The 15,918-nt window shown below is 35.9% G+C and overlaps 1 protein-coding gene across 6 annotated transcripts in view; it reads left to right on the top strand.

Moving 5' to 3' along the window:
* The window catches only part of PATJ (PATJ crumbs cell polarity complex component), a 327,386-nt gene that overhangs the window by 24,484 nt on the left and 286,984 nt on the right, over positions 1–15,918 (top strand). For all 6 annotated transcript variants that reach the window (XM_045835301.1, XM_045835303.1, XM_045835300.1 and 3 more), the window contains exons 6-8: positions 2,428–2,623; positions 4,541–4,669; positions 15,420–15,638. In XM_045835301.1, the coding sequence (XP_045691257.1) occupies positions 2,428–2,623; positions 4,541–4,669; positions 15,420–15,638 (544 nt within the window). The remainder of the gene's footprint in view (positions 1–2,427; positions 2,624–4,540; positions 4,670–15,419; positions 15,639–15,918) is intronic.

Genomic DNA, 15,918 nt, shown 5'->3' with positions numbered 1-15,918 from the left:
TTCCAGAAACTAGAAAACCTAAAAATGAGTAAATTAAAGACTAATTTTATGTCCAATGAGTTACATCAGGGTTGAAAAGACTCGAGAGCAATTCATTCATTTGGGATTAAGTAAGAGATTTGTTTTAATGTGTGAATCTGTGAAGAGGTTAGAGGAAAGAGGCCATTGGAGATGGGAAAATGGAAGTGATTCCTGCATATTGTCCTATAGTGGTCACATTTCAAAATAAATATTTTTTTAAGACTAGGGAATAGTTTACAAGCATCATTCTCAATTTTAAAAATATATATTTCAGAATTATGAAAATCATTATGAAAGTTTTACATGCATATATTAGAAAAATATAAAATATAAAAATAAATCAAGTTCCCCTATCCTCCCCCCAAAAAACCTCTTGCATTTTGATCACCCTGAGACAACTAAGAAAAACATTGAATGTTTTCTTTTTATAAAGACAGGTCATAGAGTAAGTATATACAATTTTACATTTTATTTTTTTTTAATGTAACATAAACCTTTCCTAATATTAATAAAAGGGTGTATAAGCAACATTTTTAATGGTGCGTGATCTGTTGTGAGCACCACCCACAATTTTGGCATCAAAAATGCAAATATCCGGCTTGCTAGTTGCAAAGGAGAATCTAAAACCTATCAGTTCCTGTCCTCAGGAAGTTTAAAATCTAATAAAGGATTTAGTGAGGTTTGTTGACAGCATACATAGTATAAATGAATATTCAGTGAGTGATAAATGAGTGGTTCAGAATACCCCAATAAAGTGGTAAGTTGGGTGGGGAGAGGAAGAGGATGGGGAGAGGAACAGGCAGAAGGAGAGACACGCCCTTAGCTGGATTGTGGAGGGTGGATTGAATCTGGCTGAGCAGAGTGGAAGGGCATGAGAGAGGGAGGAAACCAAGAGTTGAGAGGGAAAGAGATCAGAATAGTTTTTTTTTTTTAAGTGTTTATGTAGGAAGCCACTTAGAAGAGTTTTTTGGGACCAAATACAGAGACCTTTGAATACCAGCCAAGTTTACCCTGTGTCCTAGAGGTCAGAAGTTATCAAATTCTGCTCCTTGACAAAGTTTTGCTGAATCTGGTGTGACCTGAGAAAAAATAAAGGCAATATAATGGAATTTTCAGAATTCAAATTTGTGAATCAGAATATTCTGTTTTGGGTTAAATCTTTTCTCTGGGAGATTTTATATTTTGAAGGATAAAAATGTTCTTTTGTCAAGTAATCATGACAAGAGTTTCTTTTTCTTTGACTCTCTTTATTGGTCAATAAACATGGATAATTATCACATATTTCTGAGTTGGCAAAGACAAACACAGGAGAGCTTAGAAGAATAAACTTTGAGGAATTTTGCAAGTTAGGTTTTAGGTATCAGATAAGGATCTCCGTTGGAGGGTTGGCAGTGGGAAAGAAAGACAGAGATGGGTAGATGCAAGAGAGATAAGCAATGATAAGGAAGCATTAAGTGGTAATGGAGAAACCAGGAGAGGAGGACTGGTGACTAGGAGACAATAAGGTCAAACACAGTAAACCAGGACAGAGTAAATCCTAGGATAGTCTTAGGATGCCCTTTAACTCAAGTTATAAAGAATGTGCTTCAGACTCAGGCTGCTTAGATAAGATGCTAAGCTTCTTCTAGGCTTCAATTTCTGGCTTGTAAAATTAAGTAATCTGAAAGGTGATTAAGACGATTAGATGACATAATACATGTAAAGCATTTAGCACAGTACCTGGCTCATAATAAGTGCTCAGTAAATGTTGACTATAATAATGACTCTTTTTTCACTTAAGAGATTTTGCTAATTTCTTTTTAAAATAATCTCTTTTATCTTGGTTAGCAGTTGAGAGATGGGTACTTAGAGGAGAGAGAAGACCTTAGAAACAGATTGGGAAGTAAGTAATCTCTGAGGATTTTTAAGGGGAGTTTGACCTCTATAGACATGTTGGTGAAGTTGAAGTATAATACAATGAGGCTAGGGTGAATCTGCTAGAGAAGAGATTATTGATGAAATTGAGAATTTAGTTACCCTGCTATGGTATATGTTGAAGTCAGATTGGAAGGGGTTCAGGAGTATGGGGTTCAGGAGTACAGAGTTTTTGCAATCAAGGTGGTCAGTGTCTGTGCTTATAAAACCTTGGCAGTGGGGCCTTATATATTGTTTTTGCTTATTTTTCTAACCAAATAGCTTTTAAAATGTACATGTGTGTGTCAAGATGTATTACTAAATATATTACTATAAGCTAATAAATGCTTTGATGTAAAGCATTCTAAAAAGCTCTGTTACATAATTGAATAATTTGAATATATGTACCAAGTAAGTAGTACCACTTAAAAAAACTGTTTAACTTGAATAATAGATTTTTAAAAATCAGACTATTATATCATGTAAAACAAAATTTTCTTTTATTTCACCAAGGGATCAAAGGTTAAAGGAAAATGACCAAATATTGGCAATTAATCATACACCCCTGGATCGGAACATCTCCCACCAGCAAGCAATTGCATTGCTACAACAAACCACTGGGTGTTTGAGTCTGGTTGTGGCCAGGGAGCCAGTCCACACAAAAAGCAGCACTTCGATCAGCCTAACCGATACAGTTCTTCCTGAAACAGTGAGTTGCAGATTTGGGAAAAGACTTAATTTTGAATTATGCCATTGATTTTAAGACATGTAGAAGGTGTCATTTGACTTGCCATAGTTTAAGATGATCATATTTGCAAGTGCAGCATTAGCATAGTAAATAAGATATTCCATGGAGGGCTTTTGTTTTGTTTTCAGTGCCCTCTGACTCTCCTTATTTAAGATGATTATTTAATACAGAGGATAAATTGTAGTAGTGGGTATAATTTATTTGGTGATGGAAAGAGTCTTATGTTCCTTGATGATATCAATTAAGCTGAGAGTTTTTATTACAGATTTATTACTGAATATCTTAAGATTTGGTTATTTCAAAAGCAGTATTTCTATAAATTATATTGGATAATATGACTAGATTATTGATAACTTCACCATTGTAGAAGTTTTTCCTCTTTTTTTTCATGTAAGGATGAAAACAGTTGAAAAGAATTAAGGCATATGTCTCTTTTGGGAATCTTTAAACTTGCTTAATAACATTTTACAGATTTTGGCCTGCGTCTTCAGAATGTAAGCGAATAAATCTTACTTTGTTATAACACTAAGTGCTAGCTGATTTATTTAATTTTCATTCATTGGGACAAAAGGAAAAATAGACTGGGTACAGTACAAGGTCAACACAAATTAATGTATAGACATTTTTCCTGTTATAATCAGTAAGACTTATACAGCACAATTTACATAATAAACAGAATGAACAAATTGGGAAATTGCTTAGCATAGTGGTTAGGAACAAGGGCTCTGGGTCAGGCTAAAGTGGGTTTAAGTCCAGTTTTCCACTTCCTGGTTATGTCATACTGGGTAGATTTATTGACCTCTCCACACCTCAGTTTCTTCATATGTTACATGGAACTAATTACAGGGTCTACCTCATAGAGGCATTGGGAGAATTAAATGAGAATGCATGTAAAGAGTTAACTCAGCACAGTGCCTGGTGCAGAGTATAGATTTTATGACTACTAGCTGCTATGAATTCAGGTACATTTTAGGAAATGTTGCTAGATACTAGATATTGTTTCAAAAATGAATTTATTAAATATTTCCAATATCCCTTGTTATTTTTATATTACATGTAACTTTCCACTTTAGTACAATAGAAAAACTAAGTGTAAGTATGCCCTAAGGATTTTGAGAGGGGGAATTTTCTTCTGTAGTTGGATTGTGTGAATTTAATGCACATTTCTGATGGAACTCTGCTACTTAGAGGGAAAATGTCATGTTTCTTAGTCTGATTTGTATAATCCTATTGCTGATATCTTCAGTTGAGGCTGTCTTTCCTCTTCCTCATAAGAGTCTACTAAATTAACATTACTGCCTGTGTCCTCCTCATCATTTCATACTTCAGATTTATCTTCCTTAAACCACTGCTTTGTTCCTATCATTCCCTCTTCTAAAAAGTTAAATTATTCCCATTCACTCATCCAAGCCTGGTTTTGCACTTACATTTCCCTTTTGCTCAAATGTCTTTTTTCCCTTGTAATGCAAGTAAAATGACACCCTTTCCTTGAAGCTTTCCATACTTCTTGATTGGGCATGACTTCTTGTCTGTGCCATCCCCACCCCCAGTCCTACTGTGTGCGAGCACTGTACTAGATCTCAGCATAGACTGGGGATTGAGACATGTTTCCAGTCCTCTTAGAGCTGCATTGTCTTATGATCCAGTATTCTGTCTTAGGTAGTAATTATTTATGTTTTAGTTTAGCTCTCTGTTGGAATATAAAATCTTTAAGGGCAGGGACAATACTATCATCTTTACATATTTCCTAGCCTCTAGGAAGTTGAATTGTATGAATGTTTAATTTCTTGTATATATGTTACATTAGTAATTACTGTATTGGGAAGCTAAGAATCTGTGTGTTTTACTAACACTTTGGCTCTTGCCATTAATTCATAGGTTCGTTGGGGCCATATTGAAGATGTTGAGCTCATTAATGATGGCTCTGGATTAGGTTTTGGAATAGTTGGAGGAAAATCAAGTGGTGTGGTTGTGAGGACTATAGTTCCTGGAGGATTAGCAGATCGAGTAAGTTGACCTTTTTTGTTTTTATTTTGGTTTTATACAATTTAAATTGTGTGGCTTCAAATATAATTTTGTAATGTGGGCTGCAATCAGAAGGTACGCTGCTTATAAACAGTTGTCTCAATTTACAAGGTAAATTTCATGTAATTTAAAAAATTTTCTCATTACCAGTTAAATGACTACACTTTATTATTTAGTCATGTTTAAACTGAAAATGGTCCTTTTAAAAACTTATCAACTGTTTCTTCTTAGTTTTACATTGAAGAAAGTATTAAGTATTACATTTAGTTTTTTAGAAATTAGAAATTTGGTTATGAAGCCACTTAATAATGAGCCTATATTATATAGAATACCCATCATAATCAGAATATGTAAATTTCACTGATTAATGCACAGTTACATACACATTTATCCCTTCTAATAAACATGTATACGTAAAAATAAACGTGTGTAAATGCAGCTTTCAGGCAAGTGCATCAGTTTCCCATTTCTAAGCATGATTGCTCCATCTTGTACAGATTGTGGCAAAACTACAAATATTCCTATTACTCTTTTTGTATCGAAGTATATTTATTTACAGCAGAGGCCTGTGGGCATCACAGAGTGTCCTGAGGGGGGTCAATGAGATCAAGGAACTTTTGTAATGGCACTAAGATGTCATCAGCTCCTTCACCACGTTGAAGTTCTCACTGATGATGCGAAATCGGTGGCAGACTGGAACTGCAGGTGCCTCAGCGTGGAACAGGGCAGTGGCATCAGGCTGGACTAGCAGCCATTGCATTCTTTTCTGCCATGTGCTTGCAAACAAACAAACAAAAAAACACAGTTTCACTTAAGAAAGTGCAGTTGCAATTAATTTTGGTACATTTTTTTTTATTTTATTTTAATCATTGTTCAAGTACAGTTTTCTCCCTTTTACTCCCAATCCAGCCCACCCTCCCAACCCTCCCTACTTCCCTCCCATTACCACCCTCCCCCTAGTTGTTGTCCATGTGTCCTTTAAATTTGTTCCCGTGAACCCTTCCCATTGTCCCCTGAAATTCCCTCTTCTCTCCCCTGTGGTCACTGTCAGCCTGTCCTCTATTTCAGTGTCTTTGGTTATATTTTGCTTCTTTGTTTGTTTTGTTGATTACGTTCCTGTTAAAGGTGAGATCATATGGTATTTGTCTTTCACTGCCTGGCTTGTTTCACTTAGCATAATGCTTTCTAGCTCCATCCATGCTGTTGCAAAGGGTAGGAGCTCCTTCTTTCTTTCTGCTGCATAGAATTCCATTGTGTAAATGTACCATAGTTTTTTGATCCATTCATTTACTGATGGGCATCTTGGTTGCTTCCAGCATCTAGCTATTGTAAATTGTGCTGCTATGAACATTGGGATGCATAGGTTCTTTTGGATTGGTGTTTTAGTATTCTTAGGATAGAGTCCCAGCAGTGGAATTGCTGGGTCAAAAGGCAGATCCATTTTTAGTTTTCTGAGGAAGTTCCACACTGCTTTGCATAGTGGTTGTACCAGTCTGCAGTCCCCCCAACAGTGTAATAGGGACCCCTTTTCTCCACAACCTCTCTAACACTTGTTGTTTGTTGCTTTGTTTATGATGACCATTCTGACTGGTGTGAAGTGGTATCTCATTGTGGTTTTAATTTGCATCTCTCTGATAGCTAGCGATATTGAACATCGTTTCATGTGTCTTTGGATTTTCTGTATGTCCTCCTTGGAGAAGCGTCTGTTCAAGTCCTTTGCCCATTTTTTAATTGGATTCCTTGTCTTCTTAGAGTGTAGTCATGTAAGTTCTTTATGTATTTTGGAGATTAAACCCTTGTCTGAGGTATCATTGGCAAATATGTTTTCCCATACAGTTGGTTCTCTTTTAATTTTGACACTGTTTTCTTTAGCTGTGCAGAAGCTTTTAATTTTGATGAGATCCCATTTGTTTATTCTTTCCTTTATGTCCTTTGCTCTAGGGGACAAGTCAGTAAAAAAGTTTCTGCGTGAAATATCTGAGATTTTCCTACCTACGTTCTCCTCTAGGACTTTAATGGTGTCACATTTTATATTTAAGTCTTTTATCCATCTTGAATTTATTTTTGTATATGGTATAAGTTGGTGCTCGAGTTTCATTTTTTTGCACATGGCTGTCCAGTTCTCCCAACACCATTTGATGAAGAGGCTATTTTTACTCCATTTTATGTTGCTGCCTCCTTTGTCAAATATTAATTGACTAATTGTGGTACATTTTGACCTTTAAGTGCATGTGTTTTTAATATTGTGTGACAATATGGGAGGTACTATATAGCACTCCTGCCATATTCTGAAGTCTAATGGTTGTCTTGACTTAAACATGTTTGTAAGGTGAATTATTCACTTTTTAAATATCAAACAGCCTTTTAATTTTTTACTTTCTTTTATTTTAAAGTTTTTGCTCTTATTAAAAAATTTTTGTGATACCTGACATTCACTGTTACCTAGTTTAGGAACAATGTCATGATTCAGTATTTGTGTTTATTGTGAAGTAGTAATCACAATAAATGTAGTTATCCATTACCACACATAGTTATATTCTTTTTCTTATGATGAGAACTTTTAAAGTCTACCCTCTTAGTAACTTTCCAATATACAGTGCAATATTATTAACTATAATCACCATGCTATATATTACACTTACGTGACTTATTTTGTAGCTAGAAATTTGCACCTTTGGATCCCCTTCACCTGTTTTATCCACTCCCCCACCTCCTGGCTCTGGGAACCACCCTGGATCAGCATTTTTATTTTTGAAAGACTATCTGACAGAAAAATTATGACTATTCAGACGAGTATTTGGCAGACATTTTCTTGAAGATGAATGAGTGAAGTGAGCCTGTTATTTCAAGGAAAATAACTGACAGCATTTGTTGATGATAAAATTTGAACTTTCAAACAAGAATTAGAATTTTGGAAAATTTGTGCTTTTTATGAGCTTGATTTTTTCAGTATTTAAAGACTTCTGGTTAGATTGTTGGTGATATTAATACTTTTTCATATTATGTAATGAAATATGTCACTATTTAGAAGAACTTCATAGCTCTGTGAAGCAATATTTTCTGAAGACCAATGTGTGATATGGCAAAATTATGTGTAGGTAAAAGATCCATTCAAGATAGATCAATAGATTTTGGTGAAACTGTGTCTGAAAGCTTGTTGGATGTATTTTCTGATTTTGCATTGCAACTGTTCTTTAAGAAACCACCACTTGTCAAGCCCTGGTGTGTTATCAAAGAAGAATGGGCTGAAAAGGCTATTAAATACTTCTCAATTTTCCAACTATATATCTGATTGAAGCTAGATTTTTTTATATATACTTCAACCAAAACAACATATTGCAACATATCAAATGCTGAAGCAGATATGAAAATTCAGCTGTTTTCTTTTAAGCCAGACATTAAAGAGATTTGCAAAAATAATTTAAAATACCACTCTTCTCACTACTTTTTATATAGCTCTTTAAAAAATAAAAAATGTACACATCAATATCATAAATATGCATTATATTAAATATTTAAAAAATTTCACTGTGCTATTTTCTAATTCAGTAGATATCGACAGATATCAAAAAACTCTTTGTGTTTCTGGGTTAAATTTTCGATATAATTGATATATAAAGGATACAATTGAATAAGTTTTGACATATGTGTACTGGCAAGCCTGAAATCTGTAAGTCAGGCTCAAAGGTTGGAGACTCAGGTACCATTTGCTGTTGCAGTCTGAACTGTGAAATATGTAGGGGAGGTTAGCAGGATTTCTGTTACAGTTTTAAGGCAGAATTTCTTTTCCAGGAAACCTCAGTTTTGGCTCTTAAAATGTTCAACTGAGTAGATGGAACCCACTTAGTATATGTTAATATGTTGTAGATGTTGATCACATCTACAAAATACTTTTACAGCAACATCCAGACTAGTGTTTGACCGAAGAGTTGGGCACCATAACATAGCCAAGGTGACTCATAAAATTTAACCATCATACTCTCTGTCACTGCCGTCAACATAGTGAATATAGCCATCAGCCACAGAAGTTTCCTCTGCCCCTCTGGAATCTCTATGCCTCCACCCTCAATAGTTTTTAACAGTGTAAAGGGGGTTTGAGGCCAAAAAGGTTGAGACTGGTCATTTTATGAGCCTTTAAAACATATCTGTGACACAAAACTAATAGTAATCTTTGAGGGTTTTTGAAATTTTTGTTAACCTGGAAAGGGATGAGATGGTGGATTATTTTGACATCTTTTCCTCCCCTCCCCCTTCACAATTTTAATAGGCTTGATTGCTGGACTAGCATTTGTCAAGATGCAAAGTGGAAAACAAAGGGTCAAATAAATTTAGAAAACACCAAGTTAAACAAAATCAAATAGGTTTCCTTACTGTAAGAATTTTCCGAGCATTTAATATCCTAATGTGCATTATGAATTTTCACAAGGAGAATATAATGTGCAGTGTTTCCCAAATTAATCACTTCAAGATGCTGTTAGGAAAAGCCCAGGTCTGATTTTGTGCCCTTACTGGAAGGTATTGTCACTATTTCAGGTCATCAAGGAGGGGGTAGGAGTGTACCCACCAGAGTCATAATGGAGAAGCAAGTGTTGACCCCAAAAATTGTTATCTGCCTAATATACAGTATTCTCATACAATTCTTAAAACAGAAATAAATCTTATTCCCAATTTATAGATATGGAAACTTAAGACATTGCCCAAGGCCACATAACTAGGAAATGACAAAGTCAGGATTGAGCCCACCACTGCTTGACTCCAAAGCCTGTGCTTTTCTTCTGAAATCTATTTATTCAACGTTGGCCCTAATGTGTTTTTTCCTGATGTGCACCTGTCCAGAGTTGGTCAAACCTATCATTAGGAAATACAGCCAGCTCTGGGAGCACAGAGGTATTGACTCTTTCCTGTAGGGCACAGGTGGCAAACACAAGGCCGGTGGGCCAAATCCGGCCCTCCACCTTGTTTTATCTGGCCTGACACCTTGTTTCTACCTGGTGGCAGCGCCAAACTCCTTACCTTAGTTAAGGAGTAGTTACATTCATACAGTCCTAAAATTACATTCGGCCCTTTGAAGGCAACAGTGAGGATGCTGTGGCCCCCGGTGAAAATGGGTTTGGCACCCCTGCTGTAGGGAGTGTGGTGAGGCCCACACAAAGCAGTATTCACTTCTCTCTTCCCCTCATCTCAGCTAATGGTAGATAAAATCTTTTCAGCTGATGCAATGTTACTAAGTCTTTTCAAGTTGTTGCTCATGTAGCCTGATCACAGCTTTAAAAAGATTGAAGAGAATATTGCTTTTAATTAAAATGTACTCATGTTTTGAATATTGGTATTCACTGTTGACTATGGCAACCTTCATGGTAAGGTAATATGGATGTCTTAGGTCATTAGTTCAGATGTGATCAAAATTGATCTTAAAGTGATACCTATATTCTGCTGAAGGAGTCAGTGAATACTACTTTCTTTCAAAGAGTATAAAATTGTATAACAGAAAGTTAGAAAAAGAAGTCAGTATTTCTTATTTAAAAGGGTTGCATAAAATAGCCCCTTATATTTCCTTTTGTGTACAGGTAAATCAATGTGTATAGTTAAAAAATGGGGTCAAGTTGAGGAGGTGCAGCAAAGAACACTTTACCGAGGTGGCTGCAGCCTGAAGAGGCATCAGAAGTGAGGAAGAGAGGACTAGTGGACACAGACAATAATGGGAGGATTGATTGTGGGAGTGGGGGCAGGTCGGGGCAGGGAAGAGCAACTGGGAAAAAGGTGAAACTACTGTGACTGAACAACAATTTAAAAAATATTTATAAGATTATTGGAGAAATTTGAAAATAGGCTAAATATAAATGTTATTAAGGAAGTTTGCTGATTCTTATGCAGGACCAATGGCGTAGTGATATACGCTAAAATATTTGTAGATGAAATTTTTTTTTTAAGATTTTATTTATTTATTTTTAGGGAGGGAAGGGAGGGAGGGGGAGAGAGAGAGAGAGAGAGAGAGAGAGAGAGAGAGAGAGAGAGAGAGAGAGAGAGAGAGAGAGAGACATCAAGCGAGAGAAACATCAATGTGTGGTTGCTGGGGATTATGGCCTGCAACCCAGGAATGTACCCTGGCTGGGAATCGAACCTGGGACACTTTGGTTCCCAGCCCGCGCTCAATCCACTGAGCTACTCCAGCCAGGGCTTGTAAATGAAATTTTTTAAAAAAGAAACAGATGCACTTGAGGACTTGCTTTGCTGTAAGCAAGGTAGTAAGCTAAAGATTTTAAATACAGTATTGGGTTTATTGCTCACAACTCAATGAGAAAGGATTCATTCCCATTTTGTTTTAGAAGGAGCTGAAAATGTGTTCAAGAGGGATATTTAGGTGTGATAAGTGATTGACCTTTGACCATACAGCTTGATCAGAGCAGAGCCGGGATGGAACTTGGGTATGTCTGACTCCCAAGCCCTGCCCTGGCCTTCTGCCTGCTGCCTCAAATATTATAAAGTGAATGAAATGGGAAGATATTGATTAATATAAACTTTTTAGAAACATTTATGGGGATCTAATCAATAGGACCAATGAGTAAATGTATCAATAATAAGGGCCAATTCCATGGATGAGGAAATTAAATGACATCATGTAAGAGGAGCTGAGAGACCTAACAACTACCTGTAATCCTCAGATACCCTCAGAAATTCACAGAACCTGATGCATACATCTTTTGAGAATTCTGTTCGGTGATGGCAAAAATTAAAAATTTTTCAGCAGCTCGACGTTTTTCTTAAAAAAAAAAAAAAGATAGTGGACAGTGTCAAACAACTTTGTTTTGCAGAAAACTGTTTTATGTGGTCTGGAGTAATTGTAGGCAAATCAGGGACACCGAGTTGCCCCATTGTTTTCAGAAGGGGACTTTTACAACTCAGCCTATTTAAAAGTCGTTGTGAATTATTGACTCTTTGGTCTGAGGCAATTATAATATGAGTCATAATAACTATCCAGTAACCTTTAATACTAGGAAGGAATGGAACCAAGCAAGGATTTGGAGGGTGGATGTGAACTGGGAGGAATTTTCAGTCTTGAATGAGCAAAGGCCAGCGTGAGGCCATTAAACAACTGATTATTCCCAAGCAATTTTGCTTTGAGTGAGTCTATAAACAACTATTTTCCTTATCCTTAAAAATCAGTTCAAATTCCTTAAATTCTGAAGATTTGGAATTTGACTAGGAAAAGAAAGATGTTTAGATTTAGTAACTTCTTTTAATTCCTTGGGAGAAAGGTTGTTTATTTTATAAAGTCACTACTTGCTGTCAATGGCATGTTGCCTTATTATTATATATTTTTTTTTATTAAAGACCAATGATAGACATGGCCTTGAGTCAAAAGTAGTAATGATTTTATTTTCTGAGTTGTGGGAGTTATTTGGTGCTATTTTTTAGTTTTGAAGAAACAAATTTGATTTCTTTATTTATTTTGTAACTCAGGCTTGAATTCCTTTAGGTTTTCAAATACTTTTGAATTGAAATTATCCATAACATTAGCTGATCACAGAAGTTCAAATGCAAATAATATATACACTTATTTTTGGCCAATAACTGCTAATTTGTATTAAAGTATTTTATCTTAAAAAAAAAGTGTAAGTAGGCCCTGGCGTGGCAGCTCCGTTGGTTAGACCATCACTGCAATATGCTAAGGTTGTAGGTTTGACCCCTGGTCCGGGTACAAGAATCAACTAATGAATGCATGTGGAACCACAAATCAATGTTTCTCTCTCTCTCTCCCCACCACTTTCTCTCTCTAAAATCAATCAATCAATTAAAAAAAACTGTAAGTGATACTGTAGTGCTTTCCCTGTAATAGTGTGGTACCCTGTCACATCAGCTGTTTTAATTTTTCCACCTTTCATACTATCTATACATGTATGCATAATGTTTTTCTCTTTTGAAAAATAAATCTATGAGTTAATAAATTTTGTTGGATGTTTGATTCACACACACTGTCTTTGAATCTTGGCATAGCAATTTATTGGTTATCTTGATTTATAACTTCTATTAAAAAAAGGGCTCTAATGCTTTTTAGTTTCCTTGCACAGTAGACAGGTATGGAAGGAGAATGTTGATTAGAAAATATCAGTAGAATGCACTGTTTGGGGCTGCTGGACATAAAAAGGTAGCTGTCATTTTGATGTCTTTCCTATCAATCTAATGATTGTTTTCACTTACAAATCCCCTAGAACACCTGTTTTTCTGGAAGAAGAAAATGTTTGACTTTCAGTGACAGATGCAAATTATGTACATCATTTTAAATTGAGTTGAGTTAAATAGGAAAAAAATAGTGTCTAGGAAGTGACTAAATATGTCCTTACGATGAAATGCTCTTCTTTGGCCAAGCCAAGTATCAAAGGAATTATTTGACATTACTATTTATTCTTTGGTCAGGCTATGATTCTGTTCAAGGATGGTTTGATACACAGAAGCAGTTTTACCCTTATTTTTCATTGACCACTGACTTTTTTTTAAGTAGTTTTATTTCAAGTTTGTTGCATTGGTAATAATATAATATCATATTATCGGTGTGTAAAGTAGAATTCCAGCAAATGTTTATTCCTTTTTCCAAAATAGTTTCCTCCTTGCATCTGTTTCTTTCCTCTAAGACTTTCCAAATGTTTCTGAATGGCATTACATTTCTGTTTCCTGCTCCTTTCCACTTCCAGTTGCATAGAGCTCCTTCAGCAGAGTTCACAACATAGCTCTCTATTCGTTATTTTGCTCTAACACCTTTCTTTCTTCATTCAGACTTCTGCAAAATTGGAGAAAAGGGAGGATGGGAAGTAGACATTTTTAAAAACTTTTTCCCTGAATTTCATCTACAACTTAGAGATGGTGCCTCCTGGAGCCAGGAATAGGAAGCCTCGAGCTGTACCAGCCCAGAGATTATTATTCTATTTTCAGGCTGTCCTCCTCTCTCAGCTACATGATACTTATTATTTTCATCTTCATTTTTTTAAGCTGTTTGACACTGATAGGCAATTTCTTGGAGAATAGGAAAACTAACAGAAACTAATGTTACCCTGAAGATATCAAAGTAGAAGACAAATGACTGAATGAGGACAGGTCTTCAGTGGGACAACCCGGGTTGTTACTTTGGTTCTGCCCCCTCTTAGTTTTGTAACCTTGATCAAGTCCTTTAACTGAATCTCAGTTTTCTCATTTTAAAGTTGTCCTACCCTGAATGAGATGATGTATGACTTCTAACCTGTAAAGTGCTCCACAGGTGTAATGTCTTGTAATCTGCTATGTTTGCATTGTAGTATCTTTAATATACTGTAAAGGGTTAAGTAAAGAGAACTTAGAATTTTGGGTGAAACAAATTTAGTGAAAATGCAGATGAAATAAACTGTTCAATAATTTTCACAAATGAAGGTAGAATGAAAATGATAAACATTTGAAACTGATATACTTTTTGATAAATTATGTTTTAAACTTTTCTGTGTGTGAAATATACATACATATAAAAGTAAGTGTAATGTCTGTGCACATTTTAAATAATAATAACCACCAATGTACATATCACACAGTTTAATAGAACATTTTAAATAATAACAATAATAATAGTAATAATCACCCATACACATATCACCAACTTAGGAAGTAGAACATGACATATCTTTTCTTTAAACTCATCCAGAGTCATAACTTTAAGCACTTTGTATATGCTAATGCTCCCAAATTTGAATATATAATTCTCATATCTCTCTAGAACTCCAGATTTATATATCCAGCCAGCTGCATATCTGATATTGTATGTTTGATAGGCATCTCAGACTGGATGTCTCTAAAGCTGAACTGATTTCTATTCCCACCCATCCATTCTTCTGTGGGCCTCTTTATCTCAATTAATAGCAACTCTATCTTTTCAGTTGCTTGGGCTGAAAACTTAGAGTTTTGATGCCTTTTCCCCCCTCATACCTCACTATAGGCTTAGGAGAGCCTGTTGACAATTTATTAAAAATACATCTAGAATCTCACTTCTCAACACCCCAACTGCTAACCTAGGCCAAGCTATTGTTATCTCTTTCTAGATTATTGCTTTACAGCTGGCATCTCTATTTCTGTTGTTTCCTCCTATAGTTTTAATTTCAGCACAAAGGCTTGAGTGATCTTGCTAAAACTAAGTCATATAATGTCACTTTTCTGCTCAAAACACTCCAATGACTTCCCTTGCTACTCACTTGGAGCACATGGTCTACACTGCCGACCCCATTAATGCTCTCATCTCTTCCTTGACTGCTGTCCTCTTTGCTCATTCTCTTCCATCCACACTGGCATCTTGCTGTTCTTCAAATGGACCACTGAGCTTGTTGAGATTCAGAGTTTCTAGCTTTATGCTGGAGGCTTCTGATCTGACCTCCTTTCCTTCTTGATGCCAAGGGCTTTCTGATCTCTTCCTTGTATATGTGGCTATTGATACCCTGGATAGTGGCCATTAGGCATGAAATGATGCCCTCAAGCAAATGCCTGTTTTAGAATTCTGGTTGCTCTTCTCCTTTTGAACTCTCTTCCACCCCACATCCTCATTTTTTTTGGCAAGGGCTTCCTTTCTTTGTTGTCAATTCAACCATCATTTAAAATACTACATTTTTAGATGGCTTCTTTGCCAGCCATTTTGCCACAACTCAAAGTCTGATGAATTATTATTTACTAGTAAAGTTATATCATTGATTTATCAAAATAACTTTTGTTTCTTGGATTTAAGGATGGAAGACTCCAGACAGGGGACCACATCTTGAAGATTGGTGGCACAAATGTACAGGGAATGACCAGTGAGCAAGTTGCACAAGTGCTGAGGAACTGCGGGAATTCAGTCAGGATGCTAGTTGCAAGAGACCCAATTGGTGAAATATCTGTAACCCCTCCAACCCCTACGGCCTTGCCTGTTGCTCTGCCTGCTGTGCCTGGCAGGAGCCCTAGTTCTGTGAGTACACAAATTGGCCTTTCATCTTAAATCAAATATTGGGTGTGATACATCATAGATTAGAAACCTCTTCAACTTGAAATGCCACATGGGTGTGAGTAGTATCTCAGTGTCCAGCACTGAAGCAGCAGGAGAACCTAATTTGAAGACATTAGACAAGTTTGATTTTATTTTCTGCTGTTTCTCAGAGTTAAGTCATTCCACCTCTCTGAGCCTCAGTTACTCATCTGTAAATGGGAGAATAATAATTCTTGCCATTTCTTTTTTTTTTTAAATATTT

Source organism: Phyllostomus hastatus, unplaced genomic scaffold, assembly GCF_019186645.2.
Source record: "Phyllostomus hastatus isolate PE091 unplaced genomic scaffold, TTU_PhHast_1.1 phas_contig_209, whole genome shotgun sequence".
NCBI classification, from domain to species: Eukaryota; Metazoa; Chordata; class Mammalia; order Chiroptera; family Phyllostomidae; genus Phyllostomus; species Phyllostomus hastatus.
Note: the sequence above shows the minus strand (reverse complement) of the source record. Positions and strands in the feature narration are given on the sequence as shown.